Below are 26941 nucleotides of genomic sequence, written 5' to 3'. Positions count from 1 at the left end.
GTTAACCACTCAAGCCCGGAGGAGATTTAATATATGAATCCCATATCATAGGTCAGAAGAGATTTAAATGGAATCGCCAGTTTTCACTGATGCTTAGTAAAAAAATTACAACTTTTAAACTAATCATTGAATTAACTTGAACCTTTACGTTTATAAAATAAGGTCTTGTCTATAATATATTATATAGTGTCATTTGTATTACTTAAAAATTTATGATATTTTCTTTGGTAAATTTATTTTTTCACACTTCCACTGCTGCCAAAAATTGGATTTATAACACAGCTTCCTGGCTGTATAAAAGAACTACTGACTCAATTATAGAGAGCATTTTAACTCAAAGGTGCTTAAGCACGCTTTTTACAATAACAATTATACCAGCTCAATGGGCTAAAACATGCTCGTTACAATAATATCTCGGATCCCAACGTGTTAAGTAGCAAACGTTTATCACCCACAATAAAATATGATAAATCAAAATAATATAATAGCTATGATTGTACAAATCCACATTATTCGTCTTTCAAATAGACATTGTGAAATAATATAATGGATTAAAAAATTAAGATATGCACTTGGCCAACGAGATGTACTGAATACATATGGCAGTGGCATACAGTGATTTAATTGTGCATGCTGGGTACATAGGACACTGCTGAAGGGCTAATGGATAGCACTCCATGCAAAATATGTAGTATTGGATTAACTAGGTGACTTTTTTTACCAGAAAACATGAAATTTGATTAAAGTGGAATAATTTCTCTGGTACGAGTTGGTTTTGAGTTGATAAAATTTCAGCACTTTAAGGCATAGCCTTTTAGCTCCACAGAACAGAACAGACTGAGCATGACCAGGCTCTGTCACGCAAGTTTAGCTCATTGCCTTGGAGAACGCCGTCATGCCAGAGAAGCTCTACAGAGAGATAGACTCACATTCGGAATAAGTTTGCACTTACTCCCTATTTCGCATAATGTTGCCCAGTACTTTTAGCAGTGGTGGCTCATGGCGAATATTCTGGGAGGTAAAAAAACAAAATTTCATTCTAAGATATCAGTAGTCAATTTTCACAAATATGATTTTTGTAATTTTTTTATTCTACTAATTAGATAATGTGTATTGAAATTTTATTTTCAATACATCTGTTCAGATGGAAAAAAAATTCATGCTCAACCTGATTGAATTGCATTTTATGTCCAATTCTTTTGCATATGCAAAGCAAAGGTTTTTAAATCAGTTTCTATTTAAATTCTCACCACTATATTTTCTATATGCAAAAAATGGAACAATATACTTATGGTGACTTATGCAAGGATGTCATCCTTGCATAAGTCACCATCTGGTAGCAGCATCAGCAGTTGTGAGCTTGGCCTGATTATGGTCTGGCCGTCCATGTACGGCCCCTTTCAGTGTACATGAGCTCCAAGGAAAGATTAAGAGATTCATTGCCTCTGTAGTCTAGTGGTCTAGGGCGTTCACCCGGAAAGTGAAAGGATGTGGGTTCGATTCCCCGCAGGGGCAGTTGAATTTTCTCTCTTCCCAAAATATATCTTCGCAACAGCCAGTTGTTAAAAACCTTCGTAAGACCGACATATTTGTAAAACATTCATGTATGCACGTATCATAACGTTTTCTCACAAAAAAGCACGAGTTTTTTTTAATGATGAAAAATTTTATATGAGGACAAAACAGTTACAGTTGTTATCAACCAATGACACCATGAAAATATTTTTTACTTTAGCATCATCTGTTGGCAATAAATGTAACTATTTTAACAAAATTTTGTTAATAAAATCCTGAGCTTTCTGTGCTTTTCAATAAATGGTTCACATTTTTTGAATTATTGAATTTTTACCTTTTTTTGTTATTTTTGGTTATTAAATGAAGAAAAATCCCCCTTTTAAGTAAATTTTTTCACGTACATTTTGAAATATGTGCTGCCATCTATCGGTGCAAATATATAGTGAAGTACCCTAGTAAAATATTGAACTGAATGTAGAATTTTAAAAAATATTTGTTTGATGAACTCAAAATTTCCATAAATGTTAAAAAAATTCCTATGTATACCAATTTGAGCCAATTTTTCCCATGGATGTGGGAAATTTATCACTGGTTACCATCACTGGGGTGAGGGATCTAACATGCCGGGGAAGGCATAACAAACTGCATGGAACTTTTCTTCCCTCTCCACTGCTACATCCATACTTACAGAGCTCTGAGGACAAAAGCAGTACTTAGAATATTTTTTCAATCTAACAGTAATAAAACTTGCGGGATATATATCAGTTTTCAGAAACTTAATTAAATTCAGATAACTTAGGACATCAAACTTATGTCTAGAAATTCTCCTGGGGGGGGGGGGGGACACATGGCTTCATTGAGTCGTCCCTGACTTCTAGTGACAATTGTCCTGCATGTGAAGTTTTTTTCCCAAAAAATATTTTTTTATTAATTAAAGGGTTATGTATTTTTCTGAAGCAACATTGATCTGATCAACCTACGATCTGAAGAAATACAATTGAATTTCGTCAAACATATCTAAATAATGTTTTTTTTTAGAAAATTTAACTTCTAAATTATACATTGCCATCCAAACATTAGCAATAAGAAAAAAATTACCAGAAACCATGTCATCGAATGATGATCTCGCATCAGGATGTCTCAATAAAGATTTTGGAGTGAAAATGATCAGCTGAAAATTTGAAATGAACCTCGTTAAAACATATATATGAAATAAATATGATAGACATTTGAATATACACATTTGTATACAAAGTATATGATAGAAGCTACTCACAGGCTTGCGAAAAGGAAGCAAAATTTGTCGTCGTAGGACATGGAAGAAATTGGCAGGTGTACTACAGTTTACAACAATCATATTGCAATCATTAAGTTGCTTTGTTGAGAAATCTTGATCCACCTCCTACATAATAGATTCAAATGAAAGCTACACATAACAAATCCAGTCACAGAATATTTGAACAAAAATGTATTTTATTGCTATAGCAGGATGTCTACCAAATACCAAAATTCCGTGACTTTTCTCACTCGACAAAATGAACCATGCTGGACTGTTTTCTTATATCAGTGGTTTCTAAACTGTGAATAGAGACCACCTATGGGGGTTTGGGTTAATAAAATAGGGGGGTCTTTATGAAAAGGGGAATGCACATGAATTTTTCAAAATAAAAATATTTGATAAGGGAGAGAGAGAAATCATTTTAATCCTTCAAAACTTTCCACAGAGCATGATGCCGATGTCAATGGATATATACACATACAGACATGCCAACATTGGCGTAAAGTCTCACAGTAGTGCTGAATGTTGAGCTTCACCACCAGTCCAAGAAAGAAAAAAAAAAGAGAAAATGGGGGAGGGGGGGGGGGGGTTGCAACAGAAATGCAAATATGGTAAACGCACAAGAAATGCAAATATGGTAAACGCACAAGAAATGCAAATATGGTAAACGCACAAGAAATGCAAAAATTATGCATCTATGGCAAGTACAATGTACGTCACAGTCCAGGTACATATGTATGAAAAGGGTGGGGAGAAACATCAGTTATATATGTTACTAGCCATAATACCCGGCACTGCCCGGGTTTTCTTCAATGAGGCTTTTTGGATCATGTGATATCTCCCTTTTTCTTTGAGGGACATGCAAACCGTGTCTAAGTTAACCAATATGGTGACTTCCTGCGTGAATCATGAAATAAAGAAATTCTGATTTAAAGAAACATAGAAATGATTTTTTTTTTTCCTTTTTTAAGGGGCGCTAGGTATTTCGATTCCCCCCCCCCCCCTGAACTTATCCATGTGCCTGTTTCAGCTTTCGAAAATGCTTAATTAAAGCAGTGGAATTTTTTCGATGTTCTTTTTACGGGCCCATAATTAATTTTAAAATATCCTAACCCTACATGAATTTATGCAGTTGAACATTAAAAGACAATACGGGGACATTAATTTTCATGCTTGAGAAGATATAAATAAAATGTTGAAATCAGTGTTATTGCATGAATGTCCAACTCAAAAGTATAGATCCGGCTAATTACTTCATATTTAAACTCCTGGGCTTCGTATATCTCTAAGAAAACTCAATATATTTCAGAAATCAAGAATTCAATGCAATTTTTAAAATTATTCATGTGACAGAAAACCCCGCCAAATTTCTGCATTTCTAGAGTAAAATCGGCAATTTTAATACTGATTTCTATGAGGATCCCCCTTTTCCCGATCCTTAAAGTGATGCTGATGATGATTATGCCATCTATTCAAAAAGCCTCATTACTGAGCGTATTGAAAATGTGGCAAACCATTATAAAGGCATAAACTATCGTACATATACATATACTAACAGGATTAAAGAAGTGACAAACCATTGTAAAGGCATAAAACACGTCTGAAACACATTGCTAGGGAACCACGGTAACCAAAGTAAACGTTCCGAAAATGATTGTTGAGGTCCAAAAACCATTGTTGCCCGACAGTTTTTTGCCCATTTGGGGCACTTGCCCTGCTCTGACGAAATTTTAAAGTAGCCTATCATTCAAGCCGCGTCCCATTTAGTATATATGAAAAATTTGGTGACGATAGATATAAAATTGTAGATTTGTATAGAGAACATACACACACACACAGACAGACAGAAAATGAATTTTATATATATAGATATATCAGTTATATAACACTGGAAAACACAGAAGAATGAAAAAATAAAATTCTGTGGTAAGAACAATGCAGGTCGTAGTCCGAGAAAAAAAAAGGGAACGACAGAAATGCAAATATGGAAAACACAAAAATGCTAATATGGTAAACACAAGAAATATTCAAAACTTAAGCATCTGTGGTAAGCACAATGCACGTCACAGTCCAAGTACATATGTATGACGAATAGAAAATAAACATGAGTTAAATCACTATGAGAAAAACAAAACAATGCAAAAATTAAACATCTGTGGTAAGCACTATGCACGTTACAGTCTGAGAGAAAGAAAAAAAAATATGAACACATTTTTACAATTTTAGCATAGTCATTAGATTTGGGGTGTCGATGCTGATCTGGTCATCGATCTAGTCACCATGGTGAAGATGGGGAAGTCTTCATTACTCTCATCAGATTCAAAGAGATCTTCACTTTTGCTGTGCAGTAACGTGCGACAGATTTTCCTCTAGAAAGTTGATAATCTTAATGACATCAGTCCAGTTTTTAGTTTTTATTACTTGACGTTTCCAGACGTGGAGATTATTTAGATTAATCAGGGGCTGATGGTAGGATGCAGTGATAGGGTAAGACCAAATATAGTGAGGAAATGTACAGATTTTCCCGCAAGCACATAATTTATTTTTAGATATTTTAAATCTCCTTAGGTAATACGGAACAGGGCCATGCTCACTATATAGGATTATCCTTTCTCTAATCCATGGTTGGTTGAAGATTTTGGTCTTATTTATGATTTGGAAGACCTTTCTGCCCCATTGATCATCAATCCATTTAGACTGTCAAGTTTCTTTCACTATACAAAGTATCTTGTGTTTGGCATGAGACCAGGGAGGAGAAACATCAGAGTTCATATTTTCTGATGAAGTAGCTGTTTTAGCAAATGCATCTGCTAATTCATTCCCTTGATTACCCACATGGGCCCTGGTCCATGACATGAAAGTGTTGGGCTTGTCAATTAGATTTGCTCTGATTTTTTGTACAAGTGGGGTGGGAGAAAAATTATTTCTCTAAGAGAGAGAATACTAGAAAGACTGTCAGATATAATATGAATAGGTTCCTCCTCATGCAGTATATGGAGAATGGCCTGATGAATAGCAAACACTTCTGCCTGAAAAACAGAGTTGAAGTCTTGGAGTCTTTGTGACCATTTGTGTATGACGACGTTGTTGCGACAGACAAAAGCCGAAGGAACTCCATTAGAGGTTTTTGAGCCATCAGTATATATTTTGATGGCAATTGGACGGGTCTTCTTTTTCAGTGATGAGCTTGAACATCTATGGCTGAATGATGAGGCCATGACGTTATTTTTTCTTTGTATGCAGATGATAGTAGACCGAAATTGTTACATATGACATTGTGTCTTAATAGGAGTCAGCTTTTTTTATATAACTTCTATTCAAAGGTCTAAAAGTAAATTTCCAGTGAAAAGTTGTAACACATTAGTTGGCATAGTATTATATGCAATCATTACAAAAAGTAAGTATTGCCTTTGAACAGTTAGCATCTTACTTTTCATTCTGAAGGTGGGGTTTGCAAACCAAATACTTGATCCATAGGATAATTAGGGGATGATGAGGGTTCGATAATAGATATTTCTGAATAGCCTGTTAATACCCCACTTGCTGCCCCAATCCTATAGAAAGGCTGGAGTGTTTTATGAGCTTTAAGTACTTGTTGGTCAATATGGTAGATCCAGTTAAATTTTTCGTCAAAATTGATTCCCAGATATTTAAAGTTACAAGTTCTTTTGATGTGTTGGTTATTATGTTGGATTTCAGGCGTCCTTTCTTTCTATAAGGCCAGAAATATGTGATCTTGTTGGTTTGAAGTTGTCATTGTCGATCAATTTCAAGCCATTCTTCTCTTTCTTTTAGACATTGGGTTGCAGTTTCACTGATGGATTTTGATGTGTTGCTTGCTACTATAATGATATCATTAGCATATGCTTTGCAGGCATACATCGTCTGGCCAATGATGTTTGAGAAGGTCGTTAATAATAACATTCCAAAAAATGGACCACTACAGGAGCCCTGAAAGCGTCCCTGTTTCTGTGTCTTTGTTGAAGGCCCTCTATCTGTCATGATAGATATAAATATAAAAGTTAAGTAGTACAGATCATTGCGTGCGCAAAGAGTGGGGAGGTTCTAACCAGGGTTGTAAAAAACCCAGCCCGGGCAGGTTTTTCTAAAAAAACCCGGGTTTTTTTTGGGCAAAATGGGGAAAATTGAATTTTCTATTTCCACAACCTCAATATATCTAATTTAAACATGTATGTCTATCCTTTATGTGTAAATCTTACATTATGTCTAAATATACATTTTTGGTGCACGTTAAACTATGTATTTGATTAAATTGACCATACAACAAGAGAATAATTTTTCACACAAACACACCCACTTCTGCATAATTGTATCTGAACCTTGAGCTGTATGCAGAATTGCAGCAAGAACATTTTTTGTGGTAAAACAAATGAATTGTGGGGATAATGAAATTGGGTAATGAAAATTGAGAAATCAGGAGATGGTGCCTGAATTTTTTTTTTTCTCCAAATTTTTCAAACCCTGAAGAAAATGTATCCAAAAGTGTCCTGATCCGTCAAAAATAAAAACTTTAGATATGTAACCAGAACCATAAAGTTTTTGTTTTTTTAATCAAACCCAAACTTTCAGGAGCCAAAGTCACATGTTTCTCTTTTTCTTGAATTCCTCACTGTTGAAAAATATCCGCTTCATTAAATTAAATTCTGAAGTATTTTTAAAAGAGCAGTAATTATTAAAAAATGATCTGGTTAAGAGAAGGAGATAGCAGTCATTCTGAGGATTCATTACTCTGGAGGTGTTTTCCACTAGTCCAAATTAGCCATTTCTGGGAACTTAAAACTGCAGAATAACATGAATTATCATTAAATACAAATGTCAATAACATTATTGTATATTAATATCACTTTATACAAGACAACCTGTCATGTATAGCAACAGAATGCCTTCATCTGGCTGACGATTTTAACAGGCAAATTTTAAGGGAGTTGAGCTTATATTATGAGCATCTTGTAAAATGAGGCTAAGGCTTATTTTCTGGTTAGATCTTATTTTTGGAGAAAAACTATACTTTTTGTTCTGTTTGACTTGAAAGTGTTCATTACCAATGTTCAATTCAAGAATCCCACAAAGCTATTTTCTTTTTCTTATGAGATTGTAGTGTTCTGTATGCGCGTCTCTCAGTTAAAACCTTGATGTAACAATGCGGTATAGGGCTCCAGAGCACAAGAAAAGCCTCAGGAGACCAAAGATTGCAAAAACAAAAAAGGGTCATTTGAAAATAAAAAGAGGGAGAGAATGGTGTGTGAAAGCAATCGAATACGATCGTTGTCTCAAGTTTACGTTCTTATTCTAATTTTTTTTATTAATAAATTCCTGTTTATGTTAGTTTTTATGAGTGCTCACTATTTGAAGAACATAAGGTCACTACATTGGCGCAGCTGGTAGGATAGTGAGCAATAGATCGGACAATATTTAACGGAAAAACTTTCATCGCAAGAAAGCAACGTGAAAAGTGTAGAACTTTCATCGTGAGGAGGCAACACGAAGAGAACTTTCATTGAGGAGGCAATGCAAAAAGAACTTTCATTGAGGAGGCAACGCGAAGAGAACTTTCATTGAGGAGGCGATACAAAGAGCACTTGAAGACTGTTGGAAGAACAAAGGAAAAGTGTGGTGAGCGTTTTTTTTCCCCATAAGAAACTTAGCTGTTTTTCTATTCTTTGAGGAAATTATGGATTTCTTAGCCAGAGGCAAAAAGGAGGCAAGTCGATGTGGAAATGGGAGTTGAAAATGTTCTGAATATGAAGGTATTTCAACTCAAATCCATAATAACGGAGGCAGAATGCTATGACGAAGATTTCATCGAACAGTTTTTGAACACCGTAATTGAGGAGAGAAACAGATGGAAGATAGTGAGGAGAGACGAATGGAGATCAAACTCAGAAAAATGCAACTAGAAAATGAAAAGATTCACATTGGCACAGCAAGTGAATCCCTGATTAACTCAATTGCAAGGCTAAGGCTAGAGCTACAGAACATTTTGCAAAAGCTCGATCCCAAGAGCAACGAGATCAGCCTCTACCTGGTGCTGTTTGAGAGGCAAGTGAAAAGAGCTGAAATAAAAAGGGACCTTTGGGTTTCATATCTGATTGGGTTATTACCTTATGATGTGGCGCAAGTCGTAGCTAGAGAAAATGAAGAAACAACAGATGAATGTGACCAAGTCAAATCCATTTAGCTGAAGAGATATAAGCTTACTCCTGAGAGGTTTTGACAGATGTTCACAAAGCACAGTAAACGATTGGAAGCAAAGCGCTGTGATTTTGCTTATGAACTTAAACTTTTTCACTGAATGGATCCGAGGCCTGCAGATTACCACGATTAACGAACTGTCTGATTTGATTATTACGGATCAGATAAAATGGAAAGTACCGTCAGAGATTCGAGACTACTTTATTGATGAGTGGTTGCAATTTAAGTGACCCAACATCCTTGCTAATAAGCTGGATGACTACGAGAACGTTAGGGTCGACCTCGGTAAGGGGCAGAAAGATTTCTACGAAGAAAAGTCATCGTTACAGCAACAACACTTCAGCTAGGGAGGACTAGGAACATAGACAAGAACAGCATATCCACCACCAACTCGGAAGTATCATAGTGATAAGGGCTGGAACAAGACTGTAAACACAAATATCAGAAAAACCGGAGTGTTACAACTGTGGTTTGAATCATTTCGCTCAAGATTGTGACCAAAGATATAAGGCTAACACAAAAGAGAAATCGGAAGATGATGTGTTGATGGCAGAAATCCGATCTGAATTATTTAATTCCAGTGAATCGAATCTGGATTTGAACCCTTTACGTTATGCTGATATTTGCGTAGATAATAGAAAAATCAGAAGCTTAGTGGATTCTGGTTGTCAAATTCCAGTGATTCATTCTGACTTCATACAGGAGCCAATAATTAAGAAAGGGAAAATCATCTTAGCAAGTGTATTTGGAGTAAGAATTGAAGCATCACTTGTTAATATTAGTGCTTCATTGTAAGTAAAAAATAACGAAGGTTTTTGTAATCCTGTTAAAATTCTCGCTGCAGTAACAGATAAAATTTGAGAACAGCGCATTATTCCACCAAATGTATATGGATTACTTTGCGAGGCCTCCGACACCGTAGATAGGGGATTGTCCTTCCCTGCTGAAAGGGAAGAGCACGTCTCCTGTGACGGAGTGAAGTAAGGAGGGCGTGAGCACAAATATTGAAAAAGAGAACAAGATGTCTTCCTTGCCTGAGGACAAATACAGTAGGCAGACAGAGCTGATGAATGACATGACTGAGTATTTCGACACCACCAAAATCTGCGAATTCAAACGCAAGAAGGTCGGGGAAACACCATCGGAGTACAACCGATAGCAGAAGCAAATCAAAAGAGTGCAACCTACAAACTGGATCTAAGGATCATAGCAGAAGCTCATGACTATGACAAAATGGCATACTTGTGGACATCTTGAAGAGATGTCACTGGTAAACCCAACAGGAAACATTTATGGGAATTCGAGAAACTCAGCAATGAAATCGCGAAGCTCAATGACTTTGAAGATACCAGATCTATGTGGCGGGATAGATACAAGTGCAACATACTCGAAGACGTCATGTCCAAGCTGTGGAATTATGTGAAGCCACTGTACAAGCAATTCCACACTTATGTCCAGTACAAGCCCAGGAACTGTTATGATAGTGACAAGATTCCAGAACGCTGACACGTTCCGACATATTTTAGGGGACATGTGGGCCCAGCAATGGGGTAGCATTATGGACCATGTGAAGCCATTAACCGAGAAGCCATCAGTGGACATCACTCTGGCATTAAAAGCGAAAAATATGACAATGTTGAAAATGAAGATGGCCTAAGAGTTTTTCACTTCGCTGAGATTGAAGCAGATGATGAAAATCTTCTGGAAGATATCTATATTCGACAGATCCAAAGGCAAGAAGATGGTTTGCCATGCGTCTGCCCACGAATGTCTGATGGATTGAATTTCTGGATCAAAATGTTCGCAGACAGAACCAAGGATGATTTCATCACTATTCACCATGAGATGGGACACACTCAGTACTTCATGCAGTACATGCATCTGTCTCACATTTTTCGAGGGAGAACGAATCCTGGTTTCCATGAGGCCACCGGACATCCTCATCCTGCCGTTGATAAAGAGCTTTGATATAAAACCCGAGGGTGGAATCACACTGATGGCCAATGTATTACTGTCGTTTTTAAACATCGACGTGAGCATCCTGATTCATGCCAATTGGTCTGGTGAGTTGGTGTCTGAGAAGTGCTGCGAGTCTACCATAGGTTGAAGGGACACTACGACTGGCAAGATACTCAAGAAACTCCTCCAAACAGATTACTTCCGAATCTCTGAGATAGACAACGTGGAGATCATCGAGGTGATGACAACCAGGGCGTCTAAGAAGTTTGGTGCTGGACCGTTGCTGAGGTACTTCCAGCCATGCTGTTGAAATTCCTCAAAGAACAGAACAAACAAGAGATTTCAGTTTATGCTTATTGATAAGGGGGGGGGGGGTGTAGAGTTCTGTATGAGCTTCTCTCAGTTAAAACCTTGATGTAACAATATGATATAAGGCTCAGAGCACAAGAAGAAAAGTCTCAGGAGACCGGAGATTACAAAAACAAAAAGGGACATTCGAAAATAAAAAGAAGGGGAGAATGAAGGAAATGGTGTGTGAAAAAGATCAAGTAGGTTTGTCGTCTCAAGTTAATATTCTTATTCTAATTGTTTTGATAAATAAATTCCTGTTTATGTTTGTTGTGATTAGTGCTGCTCCCTATTCGAAGAACATAAAGTCACTACAGAGATAATGTTACTTTTGTGTCTTGATATTTCAGTTATGAAAGTCTGATGCACCTGTATAAAACTTATAAAAAAGTAATGCAAATAAAATGTAAATATTTTTTGAATGAAAATTTAGTTTACATACATTGGTTTACTTCTTCACAGAGGCTTCAATTTATTTATACAAGGATTTGTGCATGTGTGGAAAATTATATATTATAAATAAGCAATAATTTCTTTGGATATGTTTATCACATATTACATATCAGGCATTTATCACATATTTAAGTTCATGGTTACATTTTCTGTTTGAGATTTCTTGTAACATTTTAATATGTGAATCTCGAAACCTAAATGCTTACATAAAAAAAAGAAGTCGGAAGAATTATAAGAAGTGTGTTTGTGATTTTCCAAGACATTATTTATCACATTTTTGCTCCCAAAAAAATCTTTTAAAAATACTTCAAAAATATACATATTCTAAACACTGCACTATGCAGCAATTTTTGGAATACATAAACTAACCTTAAGGGGGGGATAGGTATCTACCCGGGGAGCAAATTTGACAACCCTGGTTCTAACCCTCCCTCAAGTTGAGATTATAGTGTTATTTTGCAGGAAAAACTTAAGTCCCCTGTGAGAAGAAAAAAAATTAAACCCCCCCCCCCCTTGAGAAAATTCTGCGTACGCCTTATGGTACAGATAAGTCAAAATCACTGCCAGGCACAGATCCAGGGAGACATGTCACAAGGGGCATTTTAGTATTAGTAAAGGTCGTTATATGACAACACATGCTGTATTTTATGGGACAGAACCATTATCTTCCTACATTATTTTTGTTTCCAGGCTCTACAACCCCCAGTCCACTCTGTACCACTAATATGAAAGCCATAAATGCAAGACTTATACAACATCAAATTACTATTCAATTTCAACAAAAAATTTTGAAATAAAAGAAAAATTATCCTGATATAATATACAGCTGAACACAGTCCAGTGTCCACTTTGGCCAGATTTTAAAAGTTTTACCAGACCAAAATTCAAACTGGGGTGGGGGGTGTTTCGTGTGTTTTTTGAATTTCCTCATGGAGTGGAAATTTTTCAAAGGTTATGGAGGAGTCTCTGGGTCACCTATCGTATTTTGTATACAATTTCTGAGAAAATAAAAGTGAATTTGCATAGTCTATTTAGAATATTTGAGATATCTTCCTCTCAGTTAAACATCCATTTTTTGTTGAAATTGAATAGTAATTCGATGTTGTACAAATCTTGCATTATGGCTTTCACATTAGTGATACAGAGTGGAAAGGGGGTTGTAGAGCCTGGAAACAAAAATAATGTAGGAAGATAATGGTTCTGTCTGATAAAATATTGTCATATAATACCTTTGTGCACTCTGTAATGGGAAGCATTTTAGCAGTTCACAGGCTAAAAAATTTAAGAAAACTTCAAACTAAGATGTTAAATTATAAATTACCAACCCATTGTTAGTCAGAAATAAAAAGTTTCGATTTTAAGTAGCAAAATATAAGCAAAAAATGAATTTTTCTATGTGTGTACTATTTTGAAAAAGTTAAACTATCAAAACAACAGAAAAAAAATGTTTTTTTTCAGCATTTATTTGATTATTTTTGTCGCACCACGGTCATTTTTCTGCACACGAGGGCTAATTAGACCGGGACCTACGATTTACTGGCGATTCCGAAAGGCAGGCTTGTTTTTTATACTCATCGAGAGGCTGGTGCGCTAACCCCTCGATGGGGGACTCCCTGCGGAAGTAATTTTTTGCTGCGGTCAAGTCGCCGTTTTTTGTTGTACCCCTGTGTCAGGAAAGTTTTCTGACAAGGACGAACCGGGTATCGAACTCGCGATACCTCTAAACATCCTTTGGTACTTTAGGCGAGCATCTTATCGACCGGGCTACCGCGCCCCTTTTTCAGCATTTATGTGGAAAAAATAAACTTATTTCATTATTTCAAAAGATAAAACAGCAGAAATAATAATAATTTTTTTACAGTAATCATTGTTTTCGTAACAGAGTAGACAAAATCCATGACTTTCCACTCATAAAACCCAAAAAATAAAATATTACAAAATAAAAGTGAAAAAAAAAATTTATGAAATATTAAACTCCAAGTCATTGACTATAATTTGAGATAAATTTTATTGTGAAAATTCAACTTTGAATTTTTTATTTCAAAAATGTGGAATGTATACTTTTTTGGGAATGATCCATCCAAACAGGATCTGACTTGAATGATAAGCTACTTTAAAAGTTTGCTAGAGATGGCCAGCAACTGCTTAATAACGATGGTTCATAGGCTTTAGCAATGGCTTTTGGAATTTTATTTTGGTTAACATGGTTCCCAAAGAATGCGTTTTAAACATGTTTATTCCTTTACAATGGTTTTTGTAATTTCTTTAATGCTTTCAGTACATGGAGAAAACTTTCCTGGTAAACATGGAGTGCCGGATATTACTTCTAGTTTATTAAAAATGAAAAATAAGCAAAGTGTATGACTCAACTTTATTTTGTATGAATTTGAAAAAAAAGTGTGAAAACAATCTCAGAATTTAATTGTTGTTTAATACTCAAACCACCCTCATCGCTTATAGAAAATGGCTGTAGCAGACTGTTCTGTTACTGATAACTTGAATTTAATACTAATGCTTTAAAACTATTAAAGTAATGTGTAGATCATATATGAATATGCTTTAGTTCTGTTTTTTTTAATGCCTTTAGCATGAGAGAAAGTTTATAGAAACTGGTCTGTCAGCAGAGCAGCCCTATATATATTGTTTAGACGTCATACATGATCCCCAAAAGTACGAAAGAAAAAAAGTACAAAGTACGAAAATGGAAGAAGAAATTTTCTCTTCCTCTACATGAAGAAGTGTATCAACAATTTATATATATTTGCCATCATTTCTTTTTTATCTTTATCTAAAAGGTAAAAAAGATAATTTTCAAATATAGAGAATTTTATATATACAGCAAGTTTTTACAGCTTTGTGAAATATTTTTAGATTATCAAATTACAATTTAAAAAAAATCTAAAAATTTGGAGATATACTCATGTCTATAAATTAAGGATAATTCAGAATCACACAGAAATCGAAATCTAAAGTAAAAACTTCACCTGTAGAATTATCACACACATCTGCAAGAATGATATGCAAATTTCAGGAAGCCACTAGATGATGCCGATAGTACGTCACAATGACAAGAGTGTAAGAGGAGGTATATAAGGAATGGTGGCAAAGAAGTAAAATTGTTCACAAGAGTTATGTAAGGCACTCAGTGCCATAAGCGAATAGTTATGATACAGAGGATGCATGTGGATGATTTTTTACGTTTTTTTAGAATTATCGGCCGCATGGAATGTGAGCGTACTCAAATGGAAGTATCCAAGGAACTTGGAATTGTCCAAAGTGTCATCTCTAGGATTTGGCAACGATTCCAAGATAACAGAAATGTCAGTAGACGTTACAGTACAGGGCGTCCCGAGTTACAACGCCGAATGAAGACCGGTATTTGACAATAACTGCCAAAAGAAGCAGACGGAGCACAGCATCTGACCTGTTTCGTCAGCTATCTGCAGCCACGGGTACCACAGTTTCAAGGCAAACCGTGTACAGACGTTTGGGAGATATTGGTCTATATGCTCGCAGGCCTGTCAGATGGGTTCCGCTCACGGCAACTCACTGTCGGCAGCGATAAGCCTGGAATAGAGAACATGCAATGTGGACATCGTCACAGTGGGCTTGTGTGATGTTTTCCGACGAGTCCAGGTTTAGCTTGCAGTCTGATTCACGTCAGACTTTCATATGGAGAATGCCAGGTACCCGTTACCACCAAGACAACATCATTGAACGACACCGTTACGGTGGTGCAGCATTGCTCGTTTGGGGTGGAATTATACTGGGTTCCAGAACGGATGTGCATGTTCAAACCGGAAGCATGAAAGCCCAAATTCATTGGGACATCATTCTGGAACAACATGTTGTTTAGGGGTGCCATGGGCGCAGAATTTGTGTTTATGGATGACAACGCCTCCTCACTGAGCAAACATTGTAAACGAATGCCTTGAATCTGAGGATATAACCCGTATGGAATAGCCAGCATTCTCATCTGACTTGAATCCGATAGAGCATGTGTGGGACATGCTTGGCCGACGAGTTGCAGTCCGTCAACCACCCCCTACATGTGTACTGGAACTTCGGAGAGCATTGCTTGCTGAGTGGAGTGATCTTCCCCAAGATCAGATCGATAATTTGATACTCAGCATGCCTAGGCGTTGTACGGACTGTATTTCATCGCATGGGAGACATACAATGTATTAACCATCATACCAACCATGTAATAGTAGGCTTTTGTAAAGGAGATATTTTTTACAATTGCTCCAGGGAGCAAAAATCGTAGTTTTTATGAATGGTATCATACATACACCATCGTTTTTGTTTTTTATCTTTTGTTTAATAAATGGGCTTTAGGAATAAGTAACGTTTGTTTTGTTTCTGAATTTGTTTGTTGTCTTGTTTTGTTTCTGTACCTTTATTTGCCGGAGCTGACATCATCCTTAATTTATGGACATGAGTGTATAATTTTTTAAATACTTACAGGAAATACTTCCATTTCTTCACTGCATAACTGCAAAAAACGTTCAGGTCGAGCACTTGAATGCTCTGGTCCCTATAACACAAGATAAACAGTATATGCAATTCATACTGAGAAACAATAGAAAATGTTTTGAAAAATTGAAGTTGGTAAGTTTGGTGAAAGAAATCATACAGAAATATCACTGATTTAATCTTTTAAGCTGTTTTTAAAAGTTTACTGATCCACATTATAACTGTCAAATTGGAAATAAAAGCATGTTAAGAACCCGAGATATTCTGGATTGACCGAAATAAAGCAGATCAAGTTTGACGAGACATCTTGGAATTGCCGTTGTAAGGGTTAACAACTTATGTTTTATACCCATACATGATGTGCACACTACACATATTTTGCCATAAAAATTAAAATAAGTGTGAAGATAACAAAACTACCTCCTAAGTATACAGGAATACTTCATGCAGTGCAGTGTACCAGTGAATTTCATTCAAAAAGTCATTAGAGAGATGTTATGACGCCATCTGACGTAACCCTTGTATTCATTAGCATTCCGCATATGTCGCTACTGTTTGTGACGTCACCGATCGAGATTGTATATAAACCTGTGTACAGTACTAGCACTTTACTACTGTTGTTTAACCGTTATCATGTTTAACAAATAAATAGTTGTGTTTACATTCAGCCTCTAAGCCTCCCTTTAACAAGAGGATCTTCGATTAAGATGTCCTGTAATTTTCTTGATTCTTGTATATTACAAGTTTGGACATTTTCTCACCGTCTCCCGCATGGACTATTCACAAGTAGATAATGACTGCACATTACATGTTGAGATCCAGTTTTTTCAGCTGACAGTAAAGTCTTTAAACACTTTAACATTTTGAGGTCTGTCAAAAAAATTGCATTGTTTATCCATATCTTCACAAATGAATCACTTTTACTACTATTGCAAGCACTAAGCTTTCCTTTTTTATAGTAGCCTTGTCCTTCAGAATGGGGGGGAGGGGGTTCTCCAACTGTGTGGCATGGAGCACTGGAGAGGTGGCAAAAGAATTTTCAAACAGTGTTTTTGTTAAACTACTCTGAGGAGTTGCAGATAAATGTTGATTAGGGAAAGGGGGTGCTGCAGGCTGAAAAAAGTTTGAAACCCACAGAAAACCAACTTTGGCCAACCAAAACTGCGGTGACGGGCGGGTTCGAACGCGGGACCTCGCGATGGCACACTTGACAGAGGGATGGGACGAAATCATGCTTTCTCTTCTTCTCACCACTCATTCATTTTAGATGAGAACGGTGCATGCCAAAATTCACACTCAACCTGGCTGACCAAATACAGCAAGTAATTATTTTTTTCTGTATTTTGTTATTTATTTTTTTATTGTTAAAGACAATTTCATCCAGGGTCGTAGCTTAATGTTATTGTGAGGAGGGGGAAAACATGAGTTTGAAAACCCCTCCTCTTCAAAATCCGATGATTTTATAACGGTATATTTGTTCTTTCCTGATATTTGCTGCCTTCATAAAATTTGGCACATAGGTAAGTTGCCCCCAACCGCTTTGCTCCCCTCTAGTTTTGGCCCAGATTTCATCACATTTTTTAAGTATTTTCTTGTTCTTTTAATAGCTTGCATTTCGTGGATTTTAATGTGAATACTTAAAACGAAATCAGTGATACTTGTGTATCAGTTGTCATGATTAAAAAATCGTGGGTATTTGTGGAATACTAATTCAGGGTTGTTGTCATGATTTAAATCAGCAATATAAATCATGATTTAAATCAACTGATTTTTTTTTAAAAATCATTGATTTAAATCAATTTTTTTCAGATATGAAAAATTATCTGTTGTAATTGAATAAAATTATTTATGCAGCTCTAAACTGACTTAAATTTTTATTAAATTACTTTAAATATCAATTAATTTAAATATATTTTCAAATATTTTTATATTATAATATATATGGATATGTATATCAAATATCAGAGATACCATAGTCGTGCCAATTTAGCTGATAAATGGTTACCCAAGATTTACAGTGATGAAGTTAGAGGATGTAAAGTTGACTTAGAAAATAAAATTACATGGCGATGGATGGATATACATAATGAATACATTCTGTGTATTATCAAACGGTGTGGTAAAGCCATCCATGTTGATACTATTGCCACATCCAGCTTATCACATACTGGAAATTATTTAGCATATGTAGTTTTTAGTTCAGTGAATTCAACAAAAGAGAAAACTTCTAATGTAACATATATAGTTTTGTTACAAAGTTTTGTTACTGCAAGTATGGTTTCTTCCAGAAAGACTCTGGATAAAAAGCCTGGCTTTTCGGGACTTACATACTGGTGCAGTGCCCACATTTTTAACTTGTTAGCCGACGATTTGGTTAAAACTGATGTAACAAAGTATATGTTAGGAGTATATTTAGATACTTTCATAATCATTTCTCAAAAGCATGGTATCATGTGTAAGGTGGAAGTGCATTGATCTTCCTGCAGAGGTATGACGGAATACTTATCGTGATTCTCTTGAATCTTATGTTAAAAATTCGTCAGTTGTTACCAAAGTTTGTGAAGACCACAGATCTCAGATAGTAACATCTCTAGTGAAATCTTAAATATTTATTCAAAAAGAAATGTCAAGGACATAATTGCAATTCTGAAACCAATAGCTAATTAATTAACGATTTTGTACTAAGGAACACACACACAACTGCTCCATAGCTGAATGTGTATTGGCATGGAAAAAGCTGCAATTGAAGATAAAAGAAGCATCAACATCAAACAATAAAAAGGTTTTGTCATCAGAGTATAAAAATAGATCTGAACAATCATCAACAGATGCACACTTTGCTGCATTTATTCTAAGCTCATCAGTGTTAACTTCTAATAGGGAATTAATGTCACAAAAGAAGAGAGAAATAAGGGTCTTTAATTAATCAAACAAAAATGTGACTGGTTTTTGGAAAAGTTGGAACCATTTTCATGCTAAAAAAAATTTTTTTTTTAACCCTAAGGTTGTTGATACAATGTCTGAATTTGAGTGGTGGAATAGTTTCTATAATGTTTTGGGTAAAGATACAATTACAGAGAGCGATATAAATATATAAATTACAGACAATTACAGAGAGCGATAATTTGTAAACACACTAACTACAGCTAAATCATTGATGCTTGTGTTGAAAGTATTTTTCAAGGTGCAGTTCATTCCAAATAGCGAAACAGATTAAGAGTAAACAAAGCATTCAGACTAGTGTTTCTAATGAAACAAATGGACAATTATTCACACAGGGTAAAATTATTTAATACTTGATGCAAGATATCTATTCAAGAAGTGGTTTACTCCGTTTTCTTAATAAAATGTTCTGAAATATTTTTTAAATAGTCATTATTTTTGCAAGTTAAAATTTCTTTAATTTTATATTCTTTAAAGAAAGCATAGATTAATGATTAGTGTGTAAGTAATATATATTTTGTTTAAAAAAAAATCAATAAAATAAAAAAAATCATGATTTAAATAAAAAAAACCCGATTTGAATCAAATAAATAGATTTTTTTTTAAAACAATCAAAAAAATCAACAACCCTGTACTAATTACATAGCAGTGGCTTATAGTAGCCCAGGTCGATAACATACTTCTGAACTGTGCCACAAGATGCTCAGAGATGTCGTGTGTTCATGTTCAATATTCTCTTTTGTCCTGGCCGGTGTTTTTTCTGATACAAGAACTATTACAAAAACAGCGATATTACGATCAAACAGTATTACTATTGAGGAAAGTCTGCATACGAAACGTTTGGTGTACAGACGTCATGGTGAGAAACCAAAAAAAAAAGCCTTTTGAAATCGGCTGTGAACTGTATAAGTAACAGTCTAATTAGTCATTTTCTTGTGCAGAAAATGAAGGGGTGGAGAAAAAAGAAATTAAATGAGCATGTTTTTCATTATTCTGAAGCTATGTGTGTAACTAGGATAACCAAATATGGGGGAAAAATGGATATTTTCATTGATGTAGAGCAGCTCATGTTAAAATAACGAATTAATGATTTAAAAACTTCAAAGTGAGTTTTTTTTAGCAAAAACTAACATTTTCACTAAAATATGGGATATGGTCACTGTGTGTAACTCCCAAATATATGTATTTTTCACGTTGGAAAACCCTGTCTTCTATCATTGGTTTCAAACTGTGAGTAGTGACCACCTAGGGGGGGGGGGTTTGGGCAGGGTTGGTAAAAAAACCAAAAATTGGGTTTTCTGGTTTAAACCAGGTTTTTTTGGTTTAAACCGGTTTTTTGTTTCAAATAATATTAACATTAAAAACAATAAAATTTCTGAAAAATCATTCAAACTTCTAATAATTAATTAAACTAAAATGTTTATTTATGTAATTAACACTATTCCCATATTTAATTAATCAATAATTATTTCTTACATTTTAACAAAAATGAACTTTTGCAATTTAATAATTTTTTGCTTAACTCAATGGATTACTTCGTGTTTGAAAAATTCTTTTAATGTTATTATTAATCATATAATAAAAAGATGTTTTCTCCAGTTACTTTCAGTATGCTTAATTAGGAAGCTATTTTGCAAAAACTATAATAAAAATTAGGTTAATATAATCCATTTAATGAAGCATAAATAATGCAGATTAATTAGCGATGATTCACTATATACAGGGTGATTATAACTAAGGTTCTGATTTCAAAACACTGTAAAAAAAGAATGATTGTCAGAATGACTTGAAAATTGACATGAATATTCCTGAAAAAATGGAATTTTATTTGGTAAAGGGGAAAAAATACTTAAAAATGTAAAATTAATGGCATCATCCAACACTTGAGAAATTTACTTGCAGAATGGAAACGATAGCCAATCATGGCGAAATGATAACTTAATTATAGCAGTACACGATTTCATAATTCATGGAAACATCACAAAAAACGAAGTAATTGAACAAATAAGTACAACTTACTCAAGAAATGTTAAATATGTTGTCCACCATGTTCTGGCTATCAGGTGAAAGCACAGAAATTCTTGTTCAACAATAGATCAGAGTATGCCATGGTCATGATGTGGATGCACTTGCAATTCACCTTTATTAAACCAAACGCGCCCGCACGTTAATATTCCTGAGGAACTTCTAACATAGGGGCTTTGCTGGTATTGTAATGTGCATCTTGATAAAAGTTGTTCTGTCTAGACACTGATGCTGTGGAAGTGCCGAAATGATGTGGTTGCATAAAATAGATTATACTGATGGCCAAGTACAGCATCATCTACTTGCACATTTTGCACTTTTTTTAGTTTGCCAAAGAAATTTCCATTGCTTCAGGAGTATACATGCAAATTTTCAAGTCATTCTGACCAGTAGTTGTATATATTGTATAGTTTTTGATTCAAAACTTCAATTATAATCACTTTGTATATAGCTGATTATTTTTCATAAATTTGTTACTACTATACAGTAGAACCTTGATTAACTGGGCTAAAAAAAAACAACTATTGAATATTAAGACTGGGAGATATACAGTAGGAGATGTGCTACTTCTTATGGGAAAGAAAATTGAAATGTCTGTGAGGTAATGTGTGACTACTGGTACACTAGTCTTTCCTTTAAGGACAGCTGGCGTCTTTATTGGATTATAGGACCACCTGCCTCTAGCATGATGGTGTCACTACTGTTGCTGCTTCTTAGTAAAGGGAAAAAGAAATCCTGAGAGATAATACACCACTACATTTAGATGTGTGATGCAATCCTTATTCATGAATTTGCTTAAGATATATAGAGCATCAGAATGTAGTCAAAGGTTCGAAAATGTGGTAAGAATGAGAAATTTTGGCTTCTGTATATAACTTTAAATAACTAAGATATTTCATATGAAAAAAAAATTATATTCAGGCCACTTTGAGACTTTTTGAAAAAAAACCACTTATACCATCTTATGCCATTTAAAGATATACCATCAGAATGTACCCCAAGATAATAAAATATGGTAAATATGAAAAATTTTGGCTAATAATAAACCAATATGATATTTTTCAAGGAAAAAAATTATATTTAGGCCATTTTTGATTTTTTGAAAAAAACCACTTGGTTAAAACCAAGGTTTAAACGCTTTGAACGACTTATGCTTTGAACCACTTCAAAGCATAAATAGGCACACAAATGAATATTTTCAGCTCGCCGCGACACTTCTAGGATCCGTGACGCACACCTTTAGAAACACTGTGGTATTCTTTGGAATTTGGCCTAAATGTTATATCGCAACACTATTAGTGGCAAATGAGTCAGATGTTTGTCTTCTCTTGAACTGTCTCATTCGGTCACATGCGTATACTGTACGATATCATTTATTATAGCTAGATGAAGGTTTAATTTAAAGGTAAAATTAAAAAAACAAAAACTTTCTTCCTTCACGGCACTTCCTGTGGCCACCTGGCCACAACGATTGGGGCTAACAGGGCTGCAGCTGTAATGGGATCAGAGAGTTCAAATTCAAATTTGCGATGAGATAGGAAAGTTCAATCCTGAGGCCTGGGTAGGGTCTGCTCCGATTTAGGGAGATGACTACACATTGGCATTGTTCTTCTCTGTTGCTACTCAACCATCAATCCCTCCAGGGTAAAAAAAAAGTAGAAAAGAAGCCTGAGAGAGAGAAGAAAAATATTGAATGCCACAGCTTCTCCAAAGCTTACATTTTAAAGGAAAAAAAAAATCTCTGGAGAATCATAAAATCTGTGCCCTTTACTCAAATTTTTTGACTTTTCGGGACTTCAGCGGCCTTTTTCTCATTCTGTGACTTTTCCCGTGATGATAGACACCCAGGAAAAAATATTGGACCAAAGCCACTTCTTGGGGACTCACTTTTGACACCTGTCCAATCAGAAATCTGTTCACCATAACCCATTGTGACCTATCTCTCAACTATGATGGTATACAATTCAACAAGTTGCCCCCGATTCCAATCTCATGTAGCATTGCTTCAAGAGTTTGTCACGTTGGACCCAATTGAATGCCTTCTGAAAATCAGGTAAACAACACCAACATTTTTGCCCTTACCCAAAGCCTTAGTCACTTGATCATAGCAGGGGTTGCTATGCAAGGCAGCAAGGAGGTTGGTTACACATGACTTCCCCTTTCAGAACCCATGCTGATTTCCCAGTCTTAATATTCAATAGTTGATTTTTTTAAGCCCAGTTGATCAAGGTTCTACTGTATAGTAGTAACAAATTTATGAAAAATAATCAGCTATATACAAAGTGATTATAACTAAAGTTTTGAATCAAAAACTATACAATAAGTACTGGTCAGAATGACTTGAAAATTTGCATGGATACTCTTGGAGCAATGGAAATTTCTTTGGCAAACTAAAAAAAGTGCAAAATGTGCAAGTAGATGATGCTGTACTTGGCCATCAGTATAATCTATTTTATGCAACCACATCATTTCGGCACTTCCACAGCATCAGTGTCTAGATAGAACAACTTCTATCAAGATGCACATTACAATACCAGCAAAGCAGCTGCTGAAGACCCATTTTGACAATGACAGGATGCAACTTCTGGCTGTGGGGGGGTAAATCAAAACGTTATGAACAGTGGTCAGATTGCAAACTTTGGTGAATTGCAATCTCTAGCACGTCCCCCTATATGTTAGCAGTTTCTTGGGAATATTAACTTGCGGCCTTCTTTGGTTTAATAAAGGTGAATTGCAAGCACATCCACGTCATGACCATGGCATACTCTAAGTTGTTGTTGAACAAGAATTTTTGTACTTTCAACTCATAGCCAGAACACAGTAGACAACATATTTAACATTTCTTAAGTAAGTTGTAGTTATTTGTGTTCAATTACTTCGTTTTTTGCGATGTTTTCATGAATTATGAAATCGTGAAATGCTATAATTAAGTTATCATTTTGCCATGACTGGCTATCGTTTACATTTTGCAAGCAAATTTCCCATGTGTTGGATGATGTCATTAAGTCATTCTGACAATCATTCTTTTTTTACAATGTTTTGAAATCAAAACTTTTGTTATAATCACCCTGTATATCGTAAATCATCGCTAATTAATCTGCATTATTTATGCTCCATTAAATACATTATATTCACCTAATTTTTATAGCAGTTTTTGCAAAATAGCTCCCTAATTAAGCATACTGAGAAAGTAACTGGAGAAAACATCTTTATATTATATATGATTATTAATATTAAAAGAATTTTCAAACAGTAATCCATTGAGTTAAGCGAAAAATAATTATATTGCAAAAGTTGGTTTTATTAAAATGTAAGAAATATTTGATTAATTAATATGGGAATAGTGTTAATTACATTAATAAACATTTTATTTTAATTCATTATTAGAGGCTTGAATGATTTTTCAGAAATTTGTTTTTAATGTTAATACTATTTAAAACAAAAAACCGGTTTTTTACCAACCCTAGTCCCCTGGGATGATACCCTCAGCAACACTACTTCTGTGTAACTGGTTCATTAGCACATTCCCTAAGGACCCTAGGATAAATATCATCCGGTCCTGGTGCTTTGCTAGCGCTTATATTTTTTTAGAAGTTTAGGACTTCACTTGAATATCGTTGAGGACTTCCTCACCCCATGACACACTCTTACTTTGGATATTATCTTCTCTATCAAAAACAGATGAAGAAAAATCACTGAAAGCATTACACATGCCTACATTGCTTTCTACTCTAGATCCTTCTATCGAGAGTGGGGCCAACTGTCTGTTTATATCCATTGTTGACATATTTGAAAAATGATTTTGAGTCAGCACAAATGTTATCTGCCAACCTTAATTCAACTTTCTTTTCACTTTCCTTGATCCTTTTCTTCAAAGCCCTTTTTTTCAGAAAGTGATGCCGGGTTACCTGTTCCACTTTTGTACTCTATAAATGCCATTTTCTTTTCCAGACAAAGATCACACTTTTTCTGTGAACCAGAGGGGGTAATGTTCTAAACATCTAAGTTAATGTTCTGTGCATATAAGTTAATGTTCTGTGCATATAAGTTAATCTTCTGTATTCTAAGAGGGATATTCTTCTGTATATCCTTATAATCATAGTCAGCATAAATACCTTTTTTGGATCAATCAGATTTTCTGTTCATGTGCGACACTATCAGGTTGGAAACATTTGTGAATACGATAATAAAGGCAAATGCTATATGGTGGACAGGGTAAAACTGAATAAAATATAAGTGGTAGAAAAACGAAAAAAATATGCTACAGAAAGTCGAGACTGAGACTTCGTCCATAGATATGTTGGAAAACATTAGCTTAAAAATTAAAAATGACATTGTGAAAGGAAAATTCAGAAAAATTTCACAACCAAAAATTCTTGCCTTTATAAAATGAAAAAAAAAAAAAATGTGTGTATATATATACACTGGTGAAATAAATTAAGAGAATTTGCATATTTTATCGAATTTCATGAAAAGAACTGAACTGAATGTAAAACCACTGCTTCTAGACAAAAATGCAAATCTTGTACATCAAATACGTAAGCGTACACGTGTGTGTAGGTGGAGCCACATTCATTCAGCCTAGGGGCCCTGCCACAGGATGTGGAGGCCATGATGGCATATGACCAAAATGAGCGACTAAGACTTCTTAGACCAAAAACCTGCTTATGATCCAGTATAGGAAGGAGCTATAAGGAAATATCTCAGAACAGAGTATGTCAGGATTGTTGAAATTTGTAATTTTAGTGTAAATATATATATTATATGTATATATATTAGTCCGAGAAGGTGAATGTAAAACCACTGCTTTTAGACAAAAATGCAAATCTTGTATGTCAAATACGTAAACGTACATGTGTGTGTAGGCGGAGCCAGTAGAGAAACAGGCTTTATAAGCGCACGTAAGTTAAGACGCATTTCGTTCGCTAGCACACCTCTGTGAATTTCTTGGTGTTATTTTGCAGCAATCGGTTAATTTCAAATTGTAACAGTAAAAATGAGTAACCACCAACGTTTAGATGATGGAATGAGGTGGCAAATTGTGGGGAGGCTAGAAGCAGGCCAATCTCAAGTCCAGATTTGTAGAGAGTTCAATTTAACGCCTAGCGTCGTGTGTAACTTATGGAAACAGTTCCAGGATACCAGATCCATCGAGAGAAAGCCTGGGCAAGGTCGTCCATGAGCCACGACGGCCAGAGAAGATCGCCATTTGTCGATTATAGCGAGGCGTAGCACTCCAGCTCTCTGACTTGTATGCAGCCACAGGAATCCGTGTATCAAGGGTGACTGTTTCCAAAAGACTTCATGAGAGAGGGTTGTTTGCAAGAAGACCTGTTGTTTGCGTCCCGCTCACTTCTACGGACAGGAGAATCTGTTTATCATGGTGCATAGAGATTGGAGTATGGATCAATGGGCGACTGTTCTCTTCACTGATGAGTCCCGATTCAGCCTAAGCATCGATTCTTGCCATACGTTCATATGGAATGAACCAGGGACCCGCTACCTACCCTCCAATGTCCGCGAAATCGACCATTATGGCAGAGGAGGTTTAATGGTCTGGGCAGGCATCATGTTGGATGGCCGCACACCTCTCTATGTCTTTGAAAGAGGCACTGTGACTGGTGTGAGGTATAGGGATTAGGTCTTGGAGCCCTATGTTCGCCTTTTCAGAAGTGCAGTTGGCCCTGAGTTCATTTTAATGGACGATAACGCGAGGCCACATAGAGCTCT

General features: G+C 35.4%; 1 protein-coding gene and 1 non-coding gene across 2 annotated transcripts in view; one reads left to right on the top strand and one right to left on the bottom strand.

The window, feature by feature from the left end:
• Positions 1 to 26941, bottom strand: part of LOC149069368 (2-oxoglutarate dehydrogenase complex component E1-like) — an 89586-nt gene that overhangs the window by 14951 nt on the left and 47694 nt on the right. Inside the window, exons 17-19 of the mRNA XM_089250236.1 lie at positions 16233 to 16304; positions 2792 to 2917; positions 2614 to 2686 (exon numbers count right to left, since the gene is read on the bottom strand). Of these exons, the coding sequence (XP_089106362.1) occupies positions 2614 to 2686; positions 2792 to 2917; positions 16233 to 16304 (271 nt within the window). The remainder of the gene's footprint in view (positions 1 to 2613; positions 2687 to 2791; positions 2918 to 16232; positions 16305 to 26941) is intronic.
• Positions 1442 to 1515, top strand: TRNAS-GGA (transfer RNA serine (anticodon GGA)). The gene has a single exon. It is a non-coding gene; the product is annotated as a tRNA-Ser (tRNA).

Source organism: Pholcus phalangioides, unplaced genomic scaffold (genome assembly GCF_987345545.1).
Source record: "Pholcus phalangioides strain wild (caught in Gottingen) unplaced genomic scaffold, Ppha-v1.0 ptg000022l_1, whole genome shotgun sequence".
Taxonomy (NCBI): domain Eukaryota; kingdom Metazoa; phylum Arthropoda; class Arachnida; order Araneae; family Pholcidae; genus Pholcus; species Pholcus phalangioides.
Note: the sequence above shows the minus strand (reverse complement) of the source record. Positions and strands in the feature narration are given on the sequence as shown.